The sequence below is a fragment of the Triturus cristatus genome, chromosome 12, assembly GCF_964204655.1.
Source record: "Triturus cristatus chromosome 12, aTriCri1.1, whole genome shotgun sequence".
NCBI lineage: Eukaryota > Metazoa > Chordata > Amphibia > Caudata > Salamandridae > Triturus > Triturus cristatus.
Genome location: NC_140595.1, coordinates 613,604,626 through 613,621,045, shown reverse-complemented (window position 1 = coordinate 613,621,045; position 16,420 = coordinate 613,604,626). Strand labels below are relative to the sequence as shown.

Genomic DNA, 16,420 nt, shown 5'->3' with positions numbered 1-16,420 from the left:
GTGGCCACTGCAAGATTATCAGAACAAGAGGGAGACTGAGGTAAAATGTGTGACTGCATACCAAGACCTGAAGAAGCTCACGCTTAACCACACTAACACATCAACTGTCTCCTTCATCTCTGCTTAGATCACTTTTTAAAAAAAAATTATTCTTATTATTAAACAGTTGTGAAAATACAGGGGACACAGAGTACAAGGTCTAGAAATATCAAGACAATACAGTAGGGCAACAGTAATCAAGCCAAGCATAAAGTTTAGAACACAGTTCTTATTTCCCATCAGTGCTGGAGAAGATCAGTTCCCACCCTTGCTGTTCGTAGAGATCACTTTTATTATTTGACATAAATGTGGAGGGCGTGTAATCCATTAATTGAACCAATAGTAGATTAATTGCTGGAAATTGCTGCAGACCATTGAAGAGGATTCCTCCATGGAACAAGAGGAAGGGGATTGGAGAAGCGGATAATTGACAAAATAACCAGGAAAACAATATCTTTTGACACAAATATTGTGTCACATATATTGTTTATCAAAATATTGTGTCCCTATACTTAAAATATACTAAAATATTAATTTTTTTAAATAAATAAATTGAGTTTATAGTAGTAGATGTTAAATATTTTAATATATAAATTTAATATCATAAATTAAATAGATTTCACTAATATTTAATACTATATATAAATATGCAAACACACATACATGTATATATATTTGTATATACACATATATGTGTGTGTTTATATAAATATATATATATATAGTGTAACACAATTAATAACATTATTTATTTTACGTTATATTCATTTTTTTATAGCTAAAATGTATTACTATGAAAATAATATATATATATATGTGTATATATATATATACACACATTAAATACATACACAATAAAACCATAAAAATATTAACAGTTCAATAACAAAAATATATTGATTAATTCATAAAATAAACTCAACATTACAAATGTAAAACCCCAAAAAACACATTTACTGAAAATACTATCAACAGTAGGGAAAGCGTTGCCCTTCGGAGGGGTTACATTTACTATTTCCACTCCAGTCTGTTCAACAGTAAGGAAAGCGTTGGACTTTGGAGGGGTAAGATTTAATATGCCTTCTCCCGTCTGTGCTACAGTAGAGAAAGAGTTGGACTTCAGTGGGGTTACATTTACTTTTCCCACTTCGGTCTGTACAACAGTAGGGAAAGCATTAGACTTTGGAGGGGTAAGATTTAATATTCCCACACCAGTCTGTGCAATAGTAGGTAAAGTGTTGGACTTCAGAGGGGTTATATTTACTATTCTCACTTCAGTCTGTGCAACAGTAGGAAATGAGTTGGACTTGGAGGGGAAAGATTTACTATTCGCACTCCAGTCTGTGCAACAGTAGGGAAAGTGTTGGACTTCAGAGGGGTTAACGTTACTATTCCCACTCCAGTCTGTACAACAGTAGGGATAGAATTGGACTTTGGAGGGATAAGATTTACTGTTCCGACCCCAGTCTGTGCAACAGGAGGAAAGTGTTGAACTTCGGAGGGCTTACAACTACTACTACTCCTCCAGTTTGTGCAATGGTAGTGAAATTGTTGGACTTCGGAGGGCTTACATTTACTATTCCATTTCAGTTTATGGAACAGTATGAAAAGCATTGGACATCAGAGGGGTTAAATTTACTATTTTCAATCCAGTCTTTATATATATATATATATATATATATATCTATATAATACATACACAATAAAACCCCTCAAAAATATAAACAATTTGGGAACACAAATATATTAATTAATTTAGTCAATATATTAAATATTACAAATTTAAAACTCAAAAAAGCAAATTTACTAAAGATACTATAAACAGTAGAGAAAATGTTGGACTTCAGAGGGGTTAAATTCACTAGTCCCACTCCAGTCTCTACAACGGTACAGAAAGCATTGGACTTCGGAGAGGTAAGATTTAATATTCCCACTCCAGTCTGTACTACAGTAGGGAAAGTGTTGGACTTCAGAGGGGTTATATTTACTATTCCCACTCCAGTCTGTGCAATTGTAAGGAAAGTGTTGGACTTTGGAGGGCTTAAATATACTATTCCCATTTCAGTCTACGCAACAGTAGATAAAGCATGGGGACTTTGGAAGGGTAAGATTTTATATTCCCACTCTAGTCTGTGCAGCAGTAGGGAAAGCATTGACCTCTGGGGCGGATTACATTTACAATTTCCATTCCAGTCTGTGCAACAGTAGGGAAAGCATTGGTCTTCGAAGGGGATAAGATTTACTATTCCCACTCCCGTCTGTGCAAGAGTAGTAAAAGTATTGGGCTCTGCTCTGGAGGGAATACATTTACTGTTCCCACTCCAGTCTGAGCAACAGTAGGGAACGTACTTCCCTTCAAACACACTGCATAGTTAAATACCCCTATTACAAAAACATAAACTGTAAATATAAGCAATATGAATTAACATAAATATCTATATATATGTATACTAAAAATAAAAAACTAGTAAACCAGTTACATAATTAATATACAATTTAATATTTAATTAGCATTTCAAAAATAATTGTCGTCGAATTATTACTTAACTCATTTCCCATCATACCACCGCTAACCTAACAGCCCACATCTAAAATCTAACTATAATAAATAAGTATAGCACAATTTACATAGTTAATAATCAATTAAATAATTGACAATTAATAATTTGTTATTTATTATGTAATACACTTCACATTCTGTACCGCTACAAACCCAGCAGCCCATGCCTAAAATATAACGAACATATAACTAAAATATATAACTATTGCACAATATACATAATTATTGATCAAATAAAATATTAATACAAATTATTAACTAAATACAATGATTACTTAACTAACTTCCCAGCCTATACACCTATAAACCTAGAAACCCAAACATAAAATAAAACAAAACTAAATCAGTATTACATAATGTACATAATTAATATCAATCACATACTCACTTAAAAATATAAATTAATAAATAAATAACGATTACTTCATTAACTTTCCACCCTATCCCCCTACAAGCACAACAACATGTTATGACACTTTAATATTCCTAACAACAATATTATTTACCTAAAAAAATTATATTTTTGACAACGATATTTTTTAATCGCAATATTTTTATATCACACTATTTGTTTCCAATATTTCTGTCTCCCGATATGAAAAACTCCATATTTTGTCGGAACACTGGAGAAGCAGGCAAGAAGAGGGCAAAATAATAAAAAGGAGGTAGGGAAAGTATCAAATTGACTGGAAGTCTGTACAGGTTAATAATCATGTTGCAGTGTATAGGGCCTGGCCACACTATAAAGAATACAGAGGATGTAGTCACTACACATTTTGTTTGTTGGAATGCCAATGGATTCTTGAATCCTAGGAAGAAGTCATATACATTACTCCTGTAAACCCCTGACAAAGGATATGTAATTGCTTGATACAGACTGAGTCAGTAAGGCGTTATTGCTGCTATCAGCCAACTTTGAACCAGAGGTGGATACACCCACCAAGATAAACAAGCTAGCATGCGTTGTATAATGGAGAGCATATTTAATTGTTCTATGACAAAAAGAAAACCTTCAACACATTTAAGCAAATTTAGTATTATTCTCAGGATAAAATGTACTGTATACTATAACACATTAAACATGAGTAAAATTAAACTCAAACAATACAGCTGTAGATCTGTCTCATGAATCATCAATTTTGGTGTCAGAGAGGATTCTAATTATTTATGCCTTTAAAGCGCACTAATTGTATATTGATGGTGTAAGTCCAAAAGAGAAAGAATAGAAGGGCTGTTTAATATAGGTTGTAATAACTAAGATACCCAGCACTTTAAACAATGCCTTGATTTAGCCCGTGGGTTTCTTGCTGAATTTATTGAGGTGCTAAGGATATGTCAATAACACACATGTAGAAGAAAATAGATTTATTAAATGTCCGTATTTAGTGATATGATATCTGTCTGCCGTGCAAGAAAAGAGAAGAAAAATTTGAAATTGTGGACAGTCAATTCATACATTTGAGGGGTTATACATATTTGATTGATTACTTTACAAGGAATGATGTAAGATCAGCAAGAAAGTATCATTTCTTTGTCCTGTCAAGTAATACTTTTTATAGTGAAATAAAAATATATATAGATATGTTTCCATAGTTGGAAATATAAAACTAATCATTGATATTTTTTACATATATATTTATAGTAAAAGTGAGCATTGCTGTCCTCTACGTATGTAATCCTTTGTGATGTCTTACATATCTAATTTTGAATTCAAGCAATTATGTTCTACCTATATAATCGTGTTTCATGTTCTACCTATTAAGTTCTTTGTTATATTACAATTATGCATTCCTCACTTGTTTTCAACTTCCGCAGTCCATTACTAAGCTCCCCCTTTGTCATGCTTACGTACTTAGTCAATCCTTTATGTTCTACCTCCTGAACTCCTTGTTATGCTCCACCCATTCCATCCTTTGCTGTGTTCTATATATTCAATCTTTTATGTTCTATCCACGGAGTCCTTTAATTGTGTCTTATTATTTATGCTTAATTAAATCTAATTATGTGTTATATGTATTGAATTCCTTGTTTCTCCTATCAATTTGATGTGTTGTGTTCATTCAATTAGATTCATTTTTTGCTCATTTCTACAAGTTTCATTCATGGTTATGTTCTACTTATTTATTCATTGTTATATGTTATACTATTAATATATAGCATCCATGTCATCTAATAAATTAATTGTCATATACTACGCTTTCAGTCATTTGCTATCGTCTACCATTTTAATCGATTCTTTCGGGCACTGTGAATTAGTGTATTCAACCCAATACCCCCTTTGTTGTACACTTTCTAATCGGTATATTGTGATGCTGCTTCTAATGGATAATTGGACTATTACTGTATGAGATAATAGTAGACCTCTTTATAAAAGTGCTGTTGGAGATTTAAAATCAGCTGTATGATGAAGGCAGCATTGCATAGTTTAAGAGCTGGTAAACAACTCCTTAATTTTGAAACTTGATTCTGTTGAATTGAAACCCGCACTGCTTTGCAATGTCCAACTTCTGCTTCCTTTAGCAAACTTTTTGATGGATGAAATTCTCCCCAGGTACGGAAGAAGGGGCAGAGGCAGCTAAGGCCTCTCTGCTGAAGAGTGTTGGCAAGATTACAGATGTTGTTTCCTCCCTGGGGTTCAGTTGGTGGCAAGGAGGCCCTCCCCACATGCAGACCTTGAGTGAACTTAACCGGGTACGTATGCCCTGCTCTTGTGTAGTACATCACACATAAGATGCTAATCTGTGCTCGGTTGAGCAGGGTTACCATGAATGAGGAAGCCAATGAGTGAGGAGACTTGTATAGAACTGCACATTGAACTGAATTTATTGTACAATATTCCTAGGTGAGAAAGTGATGTTATAAATTTGAACAGAAATGTTTTTAGATCTGGTTGCTAGTCCTGGGTTGCATGTTGTGGAAGAGGTTATGAATTGCAGCACTGCAGATGATCAAGGCAATGAAGATTCTAGCAGTGATAGTGTTTGTCACGGAACTATCTCACTTTGGAATTTCAGCAACATAATTCCTTCCTGACCTTAACCTGTTTGTTGAGAGGAATTAATTTGATATTGTGACTCATATTGACTTTTCAAGGAACAACCAAATCCCTCCTGGGAGTTTATTCATAGATTACTCTTCTTGAGTATAAAGCAAATAGCCAAATTGTTTAGGGATACCGTAGATTTTGCACAACTTGGCACATCACTGTGACACTACCCTATGACATTGTAGTCTCTCATGCTGCACACTGACCACCCTCACACTGACAATACCCACATCATGGGCCATGCTGAAGTTGCATGCAACGACTCACTGAATGTGGGACTGGACATTCACACTGGCACTCGTCCTTGATCCCTGCAAGTCCTCCTACACAATCTGACATTGTACACTGACACTACCAAGCGCAGCACTTAATGCTAACATTGAATCTTGACACTGCACACTTAGACTGCAGAATCTGACAAGGAAGGCACTGTCCTCGATGTCATTTGAGATGTCATCAGTAATGTCATTGAACATGTCATGAGTGATGTAATATGCGGGATCAGAAGGTGTGCATAGGGGCTCCAAGTTATAATTAGCTTGCTAAACGATAACTAGGGAATTTCAGTGTTTTTCGAGTTTAAGATGTCATGCTATGACTGACATTGTATCCTAACTATAACGTCCCTGTAACATTTTTTCCAGTTAATTTCTATGTTTTTTTTTTACATAAGTTATAGTCTTTTTCAGATACCTAACAATAGCATCCTTTTAACCGTAGTTTTTTATCAGCCTATTTCTGTATTTTTTTTCTACTTACTTTAAGGTTGGTTTTGTATGCCTAACTATAATGTTACTTCGACCTTTGTATTTTTCGGTGAATTTCTAGGATATTTTTACCGGTAAAATAAAATCTAATTATCAAAGTTATGTATAATGTTAATTTTCCTTTTACATTTTTATATTGAATTTGTAAAAGTATGCCTTAATGTGAAAAATTATGATAATCATCGTGTTTTATTTTTTTTCTTTACTTTCTATGCTCCTGCGGTACTCCTGCAAGAGTGTCTCAACCAATAAAAACCCCAGAGGAAGTTCTCTGTGGTTTCACTTCCTGTTTTAGATCCCAAGAGCACCGAAAATTACAAAAAAGTTGTGTTTAAATGACAGAATGCTTTTTATTTGAATTTGAGCCTAGAGCTTTTATAAATGGGTCTAATAATTAGAATCCCTTGAGTCATTTTTGTGCTTCGTTTTAGTTTCATGAACCTGTGGGAGTATCCCGGGTGTACCACAGTACCTATGTCACACATATAAAAGACATCTGATTGGTTGAAATCATTACCTTGCTCCATTTATAGGAAGTTCCCACTCCTTCAACCTCATCTGGGAATAGCACTTTGGTGTTACAACATCTTTGTGCTGGACCCATCACTTTGTTGTGTATGTTTGTATTTTATAGAGAGATCACTATGGCATCTGGAGAAGAGAGGGAGCTAGAGATAGAGAAAGAGGAGGCGAGTTCTCAGCAGCCCACCGAATCCATGGTATGGAAATTCTTTACAATACCTGCAGGTGCCTAAAAAGTTTCCTCCAGGTTTGTAACATGTGCTATCTTGCAGAAGGAGTTCTCCAGGGTCAGTGACAAGAAGGTCAGCCACAGGACTCCTGGCATGTTGAGACACATGCATTCTGCACATCCTGGTTGCCTAGTACATGCAGAGTACCAACGGGATGAGGATGGGGGTCTGCCTCTACATTTGGACCCCCCCTTGGACCAGGAGATTCTGCACATTGGGAAGTCCTGCAAGCATACTCTGACCTTAACTGCCTATTAGGAGATGATAACTTACTGTCAGAGGTGTAGTAAAGTAGTCTACAGTGGAGAGAAAAGTACATTCATAAGGGAGAAGTTAGTGCTGGAGCACACGAGTCCAAAGAGAAACTAGGTTTTTTTCCTAACTCCAAGCTTAGATGCCCAATTTTTTATTTTGAATTTGAACCCAATAAAAAACAAAAATATAAAAAAACGTAAAGCTGTTAAAAAGAAGCACAATAAAAAAGTAGCACAAAAAATTGTTCTTTTCAGAACCGCCTTTACTGGTTTAAAAACAAAAAAAACATTATGTTAGTCATGTGTGTCTTTTTATGTAAGTTTATAGTAATAGTCTGCTATATTAGTCTATATGAAATAATAAACAGTAAGGGGCCGATTCCGATGTGGGATGGACCCAGGTCCGTCCGACATCAGTCAGGAGCCGTAACCGACCGACCTGCTGTGGTCGGTTACAGCCCTGGAAATACGATGCGACCGAATAGGGTTCGGTCGCACTCGTATACTTCACAATGTGAGCATGCATTCCGAGCGGAATGCATGCTTGCATTGTGACAAGCAGGGGGGAAGTTCATCCCTGCACCCTGTGGCCGGCACCCCAAGGTGCCTGCCACCGGGTGCAGGGATCCACAGAGGCCCTAGGCCGCCATTCGGCAGCCTCGCACCCATGGGGGCCCTACTGGGGGCCCCCAAAGACAGTTTCCGACTGCCTTTTCGTGCCGGAAAGATCGGCACGAAAAGGCAGTGAAAAACTGCCATCGTACTCCCTCGGTCGTAACTAGGTGGCAGGGGGAGTACTGAGGGATTTCCAGACAGCGGGCAGGCTCTCCGAGCCTGTCGTCAGCCATCCGGAAATCCGAGTCGTATTCCTTTCCGACCGAGCCCATCGGAATGGCTCGGTCGGAAAGGAATCCGGCCGACCATCGTTCGGAGCCCTTCCGGCCGAAATCAGAATCGGCCCCTAAGTCTATTGGTATAAGTGTAAGTTGAACCAAAAAACGTATAACAATAGATTTCTGGGAGATTTTAAAACATTTATTTTGCTTTGGGTTGGCATTACTTTTAAAATTCAAAGATGACACAAAATTCATGTTTATATTTAAAAAACAACAGTAATATGTATTTCTGTAGTTTATAACTAAAAGTAATCTAACATAGTGCAATACACTACCTTTCATTGCTTTGCATCAAGGGGGCATTCCATGAGTGATGTATGGGCGTTGCTGCACATCCATTCATGCATTTGAAGCAGATCAATATCTACAAGTACTTGTAGATATGGATCTACACCAAAATCCTATGCCTACGTGAGGCTGGCAAAATGAGAAATTTCCTTTTTCCCTCTTTGCATGTATGCTGCATTTTCTACAGTAGAAATGCTTAGAGGAAATAGCTTTAGAGGATAGTTCGGTGCAGAAAGGGACTCCTTGCTGTGCAACAACTATCCAGACACAGATGTACTACAGAACAAGGGTGTCTGCATTGGTGCCAGTCTGCACAGCGTGTGCCAGCACATTGAGAGAGGTCAACTGTGCCATTTTACAGATATAGATCACTTCTGTGCACGGTGAAGTTGTGTGTAGTAGGGGATTGGCCACCTTATAGGTTTTGGGAGTGGATTCTCTGTAAAAAGCTGTGCTTCAGGCGAAGGCTGTGCGTAGTAGAGGTTTTGCCACCTAATGAGGCTTGGGTGTGTGGAGGCAAAGGGTGGTCGTAGTAGGGGCTTGACCACCAAAAGAACTTTGCTGTCTTCAGAGACTGGCCTCTCAGTAAAAAGCTCTGTAGAGAGCGAAGGCAGTGCATAGTAGGGGCTTGGCCATCTAATGAGGCTTGGTTGTCTAGAAGCAAAGTGTGTGTAGTAGGGGCTTGACTACGTGAGAATTTCTTTACAAGGCGAAGGGTGTGCGTAGTAGGGGCAGGGCCACCTAATGGGGCGTGTGCTTTTTTTTCCTTTATTTCCACTAGTAACGCAGTACTCCCACAAGAGCCGACATGAACCGCTTTTTACTCTCAAAGGGTCCTTCACTCAGTCCCATAGGACCCCGCCATAACTGTAAGGGGGTTAGGGTACCCCAACCCTTCCCACTTATTTGCTATTTATTTTTAATTTTCCTATACCCAAATCCACGTGTCCTGTAATGTGGCTACAACATTACTTTCAGTGTTGCAGTCAGTCAATCAGATTGCTCAGTATTGCTGGACTGCTCCTGTGCCGCATAACCAAGATGGCTGACAGGAATAAAAGCTATCTCAGCCCATCAAACTGCTGTATTTGTTTAATTTGCAGTCCCACAGGAGCCTCAACCATTCCAATATGTCCATTCTTTTACCTTCGTTTCTCAAAAGCGTATGCACACCAATTCATAAAATGTATTACATTGGAATATATATCTATATATATGTGTGTGTGTGTGTGTGTGTGTGTGTGTGTATGTATATATTCACTGAAAAAAACATAGGTTTCAGGCCTGTTATAGTTAGGAATTAGCATTTAAAAAACCTTTGAAATTCACTGACAAAACCGTAGGTTTCAGGCCTGATATAGTTCGGAATTAGCATTTAAAAAACCTTTAAAATTCACTGAAAAAACCATAGGTTTCAGGCCTGATATAGTTCGGAATTAGCATTTAAAAAACCTTTGAAATTCACTGAAAAAACCATAGGTTTCAGGCCTGATATAGTTAGGAATTAGCATTTAAAAAACCTTAGAAATTCACTGAAAAAACAATAGGTTTAAGGGGTGTTATATTTAGCTGGACATTTCACTCGAACAAAACCATTGAAATTCCTCCGATATAGTTAGTTGTACTAAGTACATCTCGCGCGCCCGCAATCCACTGCTGATGATGTCACATATTACATCATTCATGACATGGTCAGTGACATCACTGATGACATCTCAAATGACATCACTGATGACATCACTGATGACATCATCCAGTAAATGTGGTTTGGTTCGTTATTTAAATATGTATTATCTATATATCAATTTGCATTGAAGAATGAGTGGATATATAAATATAAATATCTGGATGGAGGATTTAGTAGCAGTGTGATTGACTGTTTACTTGACTAATTTATAGTGTCTCACTAAATATATTGGATAGTGACTAAACTGTGTGAATATCTGTATCACTTTGCCAGTTGTTGTGTAAACTGCTGCACTAGTTGGTTACTAGCTACGTGAAAGTCTATATTATTTATTGATTAGTTAACTGAGTATTTGTATGGGAGAGTAAATGTGTGTGTGGTTCGGTGGGGGGTGTGTGACTGCCCAAAGATGTGTGAATTATTGATTCAGTAGGTATATGAAGTTAAAACTACATGTTTTAACAGTTGTTTGGGTGAGTGAATATCTTTATGGGTGAGGCGATGAGCAAATATATGTCTCAATGGTACATGTCCAACAAACTAGAAAAATAAAAGCCAGTGTATGTGTCAGTTGTTGTATATAAATAAGTATACATAAGACTCAGTGATTGTATGAGTGACTGTATGGATAACTGTATAGTTGTAATAGTGATTTTATAACACACTAAGTATGAGCTATTATCTATATGAATAGATGAAGTGGTGATTTTATACGTGTATAGCTAAGTAAAAGTAAGTATGATCCATTGTTTGCATAAGTGAGTAGGATGACTTCATAAGTGATTAGGATGTGTGCTGGTGTGTAATGTCGATATAGGTGTATAAGTATATTTGATAGTGTTCTATTGATCATTGACAGCATGTATGAGTGAATCTATAGGTAAGTGATTAGATGTATGTATAGATCTAGGAATCACTGAGTGGGTGTTTAGAAACTTCTATTGGTGTGTCAATGGTTTTAAATCTGGCACTCTGTATTTTACAGTGAGTGATGAAAGGTTATACTAGTGTATGATGATGTGTATCTGATTGTCACGTGGATGATGTCATCAGTGATGTCATCAGTGATGTCATTTGAGATGTCATCAGTGATGTCATTGACCATGTCATGAATGATGTAATATGTGACATCATCAGCAGTGGATTGCGGGCGCGCGAGATGTAGTTAGTACAACTAACTATATCGGAGGAATTTCAATGGTTTTGTTCGAGTGAAATGTCCAGCTAACTATAACACCCCTAAAACCTATTGTTTTGTCAGTGAATTTAAAAGGTTTTTTAAATGCCAATTCCTAACTATATCAGGCCTGAAACCTATGGTTTTTTCAGTGAATTTCAAAGGTTTTGTAAATGACAATTTTTAATGTATTAATTGTTATACTGATTTTTTTTTATACTGATTTACTACATTGTTTAAACTGTTTATTTTTAGATATCTTTTTTTATTACATTATACATTACAATACAAAACATACTTTCTCAGAATGAATTACTTTAGTTTAAATACTTTACAAATAGGCAATTGACTTTTAAGTACAGTAGTTACAGTTGTTGCAATGGGCAACACAATTTCAAACACAAAGCAACATTGAGCTCAATGTGACTTTCTACTCAAATGCAATTAGTTACTTTATGGATTACTTTTCTAACCACAGGACTGGATCCTAGATTCAGTCCTTGGACATCTCCTGTAAACAGTTGAGTAAAAGCGTTTTGGTTACAGTAGTGATTTTTAAGGATTATTATTGTATTTTAAAAGTTGACACCGAAAAATGTTCACATAGAATCACCAATGTTATCCTATGGCAGAAAATTCACTTAGCAGGTAAGTAGTGTTATCGTTACTTTTTCTTACTCAGCGGTGGATCCTGGATCCAGCACTGGCCAATCTCCTGTATACAGTTGAAAGAATGTGTTTAAGTCATACAGACGATTTTTTAGGAATATTTTTAGTTTGTGAAAATAGACACTTAGAAACTTTTCTGGTGAAAACCACACAATGGATTCCTATGGAAGGAAAAACAAGTTACTAGTAAGTACGCTTAGAATTACTTTTCAGAGTCAGTGCTGGTCTAAAAAATGCAGCACTGGGTTCTCTCCTGATACCAGGTGAGTAAATCGGAATTCGAGTTCGGCTGATTTTAGAGGAATATTTGTACAATGGTGAAGGAAGGGGGCGGGGCCTGACGTGACGTGTGCAAACACGCCCTGTGGTGCGTTTTAAGTTGGGGAATTAATTCCTCTTCAATCCTGCGGTCCCCTGGGGGCCAACTAGCCCACCAGGTACCTCCAGTATGCGCCAGGGAGCTGCGTTGCAGAGAGGTGTTCAGAGGCCACGTCCCCTTTTACAACACTCTGCAACGCATCTCCGTGGCGCTTACTGGAGGTACCTGGTGGCCTAGTTGGCCGCCAGGGGACCTCAGAATTCAAGGGGACTTAATCCCCCAACTTAAAACGCGTCACGGGGCGCGTTTGCACAGTGGTGAAGGTAGGAGGCGGGGCCTGAGGTGATACTGTGCAAACACGCACTGTGACGTGTTTTAAGTTGGGGAATTCATCCCTCTTCAATCCAGAGGTCCCCTAAGGGCCAACTAGCCCACCAGGTACCACCAGTAAGCGCCACGGAGCTGCGTTGCAGAGTGTTGTAAAAAGGGGCGTGGCCTCTGAACACCTCTCTGCAACGCAGCTCCCTGGCGCATACTGGAGGTACCTGGTGGGCTAGTTGGCCACCAGGGGACCTCAGGATTCAAGGGGACTCAATCCCCCAACTTAAAACATGCCACGGGGCGCATTTGCACAGTGGTGACGGTAGGGGGCGGGGCCTGAGGTGTTATGTGTGCAAACACGCCCTGTGGCGCGTTTTAAGTTGGGGAATTAATTCCTCTTCAATCCAGAGGTCCCCTAGGGAGGCAAATTAGCATACTCAGCGCGGGAGCCCACACTGAATTTTTTTTTTTTTTTTCGGCCGAAATTCTCACTGGGTGCGCGAATCTCACCAATTTTTGTTTTTAAATAAATTCTTTTTTTGGCCCTGGGGGTCCTTGTGGGACTCCCTGAGCAGGCCTAAGGGGTCAGGGTGTTTCTACCCTGCCCCCTTTTTCTGTTTTTCGCGTTTGGTTTTTAGGTTTCTTGTGCCTCGGTTCTACCGAAGCACAAGATGGCTGCCAACACTTCCTGATCTGGAGTGTTGACAGCCAATTAGAATACAGCTTGTGCACGGCAGGGTGCGCGCTGGGTGCGAGGAGGGTGCGCGGATCCTCCGAGGCCATAGATATATATGTACTTTTACCTCTAATTTTCTCAGGAACTACTGAACGGATTTACACCATTTAAGCAAAAGGCACGAGTCTGAACTGAGGACTACCTCTTTGCCAAATTTGGTGTAATTCCGTTCAGCAGTTTGGGCTGTAGCTGCGTCAAAAGGTCCTATGGGAAAATGCATGGGGAAAACATGTTTTGGGGGCCCCCTTTTTTCTCAGCTCCCGCTTGACGAATCACCGTGAAATTTTCAGGGTAGGAGCGGACCGGAGCTGGCCAAAAGTTTGGAAAATATCGCGAAGATTTGTCAATCGGTGCCAACGTTATTCCAAATAGAATGTTGCAGATTTCTTATGGAAAATAGGTCCTAACTATATCTACCTACTGGCGACGGCCAGTAGGTAATATATGTGTGTGTGTGTGTGTGTATATATATATATATATGAGAAGTGATGTATGAATATGCGGCAAATAGAGACCATCTGGCTCATTTAATCTGCCTTTGCTCTCACACTATAGGTCTCTAGTTGTGTCTTTACTCTCAAGCTTTGATTACATTGGACCACTAAATTCATGTCATAGTATTTTCACATTTGATAATTGAAAACCATGCAGTACCTAATCCACACACTATTGGTGTACACTACTAAAAGCCAAATCAATTGCCATTGTCAATGTTTGTTTTGTAAGCTGGACCAAATTTAGAAGCTGGTTAAAGCCAACTAAGCATGCAATCTAAATGTGCATCTTACTATACAATTCATCCATGTATGATAGTGTTGTTAATTGGGATAATTGGCTGTGGTTGGTGGTTTGTATGACTGAAATACTGATGAGGATGGTTAAGCTGGTTAGAATGATGGACTGTTTGAAGAGCCTTCATTAGAGCACGATGTGTAGTGGTTGAGAGTATGGTTTGCATTAGCCTAGATTGTGGTGGGTACAATCCTAATAATATTTCTCATGGCTGGTGACGAGTAGGTTCTAAATGATTGTTATATTGTTTTTCGCCGCTATATATACCAAGACAATGGATGAAGGCGGGACATGGGACAGTTCAACAAATATCTGGAAATCCATAATAAAGGCTTGCCTTAGAGAATACATATCAAAGTATGCACTTCAAACTACATAATGTCAGGAATTCAAGCTCATTTAAAAACAAATACCCATGTTAGTAAAGTCACTCAAGATGAAAGCCTTCCAGTAAGATTTGTTCTCTTCTCAGGTCTTGGATACGCTTGTGCTGAGCACGTTCACATCCTGGAAAGCTTTCTTCCCACTTGTGAAAGACAACCCTAATGGGTCCTACACCTTCATCACAGGTGAGTGCCTAGACTCAACTTTCAGAAGAGATGCCAACTTGTTGTTATTTTTCCTAAATGGGTGAGTAAGTGTGAAATCCACAGATTGACTAGGGCTGCAAATAGTATTAGGTTCTTGTTGGGCAAGGTGAATATTTATTTTCTACATAGGCTGATACTCTTTTTATGTCAAAGCTTTACTGGCGAGTCATTCCTTCCACACATGCCTACCTTCATACAATTTAACCGAATGATTCCCTATTCGCTGTCTCATCTCTGTCACATGTTCTTTAATGGTGCTTCAAACATCATCGGACCTGAATAACTTAATAGAATCTCACTCACAATCTTATCCCTGGTTAGATGGATTTTTCTGATGACTCAAACACAAGCAAATGTATTTACCTAATTCAAAGACCATGTAAAATATTCTATATTGGCGTGACCACAAGACTAGTAACGATAAGGAATAATGAGCATCGTAGCACAGTTAGATGCCAACGAATACCAACAAAACTTACCAATCATTACATTTCTAAACAACATACTCCAAATGACATGAAGTAGATCATTTTAGAAAAATGGCAGGATGGACCCACAATACATCACTGACTACGGTTCCGAGAACCAAGTTGGGTTTTTTAAACTCCACATCAACATTTCATTGTTAAGACCACTGATAAGTTGGATGTCACTCATAAAGAACTAATCCTCCAAATAAAATTCCACTTGGTGCGATTGACAGAAGTTCATATGGGCTGTTTTTCCATCTGATCCCACCTATGGGTATTCTCACCCTATAACTTTGAGCATCTGAGAGGGCAATACCATGTTAATCTTCTTACCCAACACACAGACCCTAGAGTTAGCCCACTTTTTCGAATCATATAACATCAAGGGGCTTACAGTGTATTTTGATGCTCAAGTTACCCACATTCTTACTCTAGCAAGGTGCTAATTTTGAGTGACACCCATAATAGATATCTTGTCTAGCCACATAATGAAATTGCGCTGTGGTAAGGGGTTGTTTATTTATTTGGGAACCAAGGTTCTCCACAGTGCTGAAAGAGACCTTGCACCACCTCTAGATGGAGATGCCATTCGTAATCCGCTAGACACCTTTGGCTGAGTTAATCCGCCCTGGAGTTCAGAGAGCCAGCCAGGAGTTGAACCACCAGGGAAATGTCCTGACTTTCCAGACTTGTTCAGAGGTCTAGGGCCTCTCGTCAAACAGTCCAATATCCCAATATCTGTTTGTTGCAGTACTACATGGCGGTGGTGTTGTCCCTGAACACCTGCAGTAGCCTTCTCTTGATGGGGGATAGAAAGGCTTTCAATGCCAGCTGGATCTCCCGGAGCTCCAGTAGGTTGATGTAGAGTGGGGATTCCGCCAAAGGCCTCTATCTCCACCACTCCCAGATGGCCGCCCCATACCAGGAGTGACCCATTTGTCACCACTGTGAAATCTGGTTGGAGAAGAGATAGGGGTCTGCTGCAAATCTTTTGCAGTTCCCTCCGAGATCTGGACCATGTCGGAAAGATTTCCCTGATGATGCGCCCACTGGAACT

At 38.7% G+C, this 16,420-nt stretch overlaps 1 protein-coding gene across 1 annotated transcript in view; it reads left to right on the top strand.

The window, feature by feature from the left end:
• LOC146776396 (peroxisomal trans-2-enoyl-CoA reductase-like) overlaps nucleotides 1-16,420 on the top strand; it is an 81,639-nt gene that overhangs the window by 40,263 nt on the left and 24,956 nt on the right. Inside the window, exons 3-4 of the mRNA XM_085637450.1 lie at nucleotides 5,151-5,290; nucleotides 14,776-14,872. Of these exons, the coding sequence (XP_085493576.1) occupies nucleotides 5,151-5,290; nucleotides 14,776-14,872 (237 nt within the window). The remainder of the gene's footprint in view (nucleotides 1-5,150; nucleotides 5,291-14,775; nucleotides 14,873-16,420) is intronic.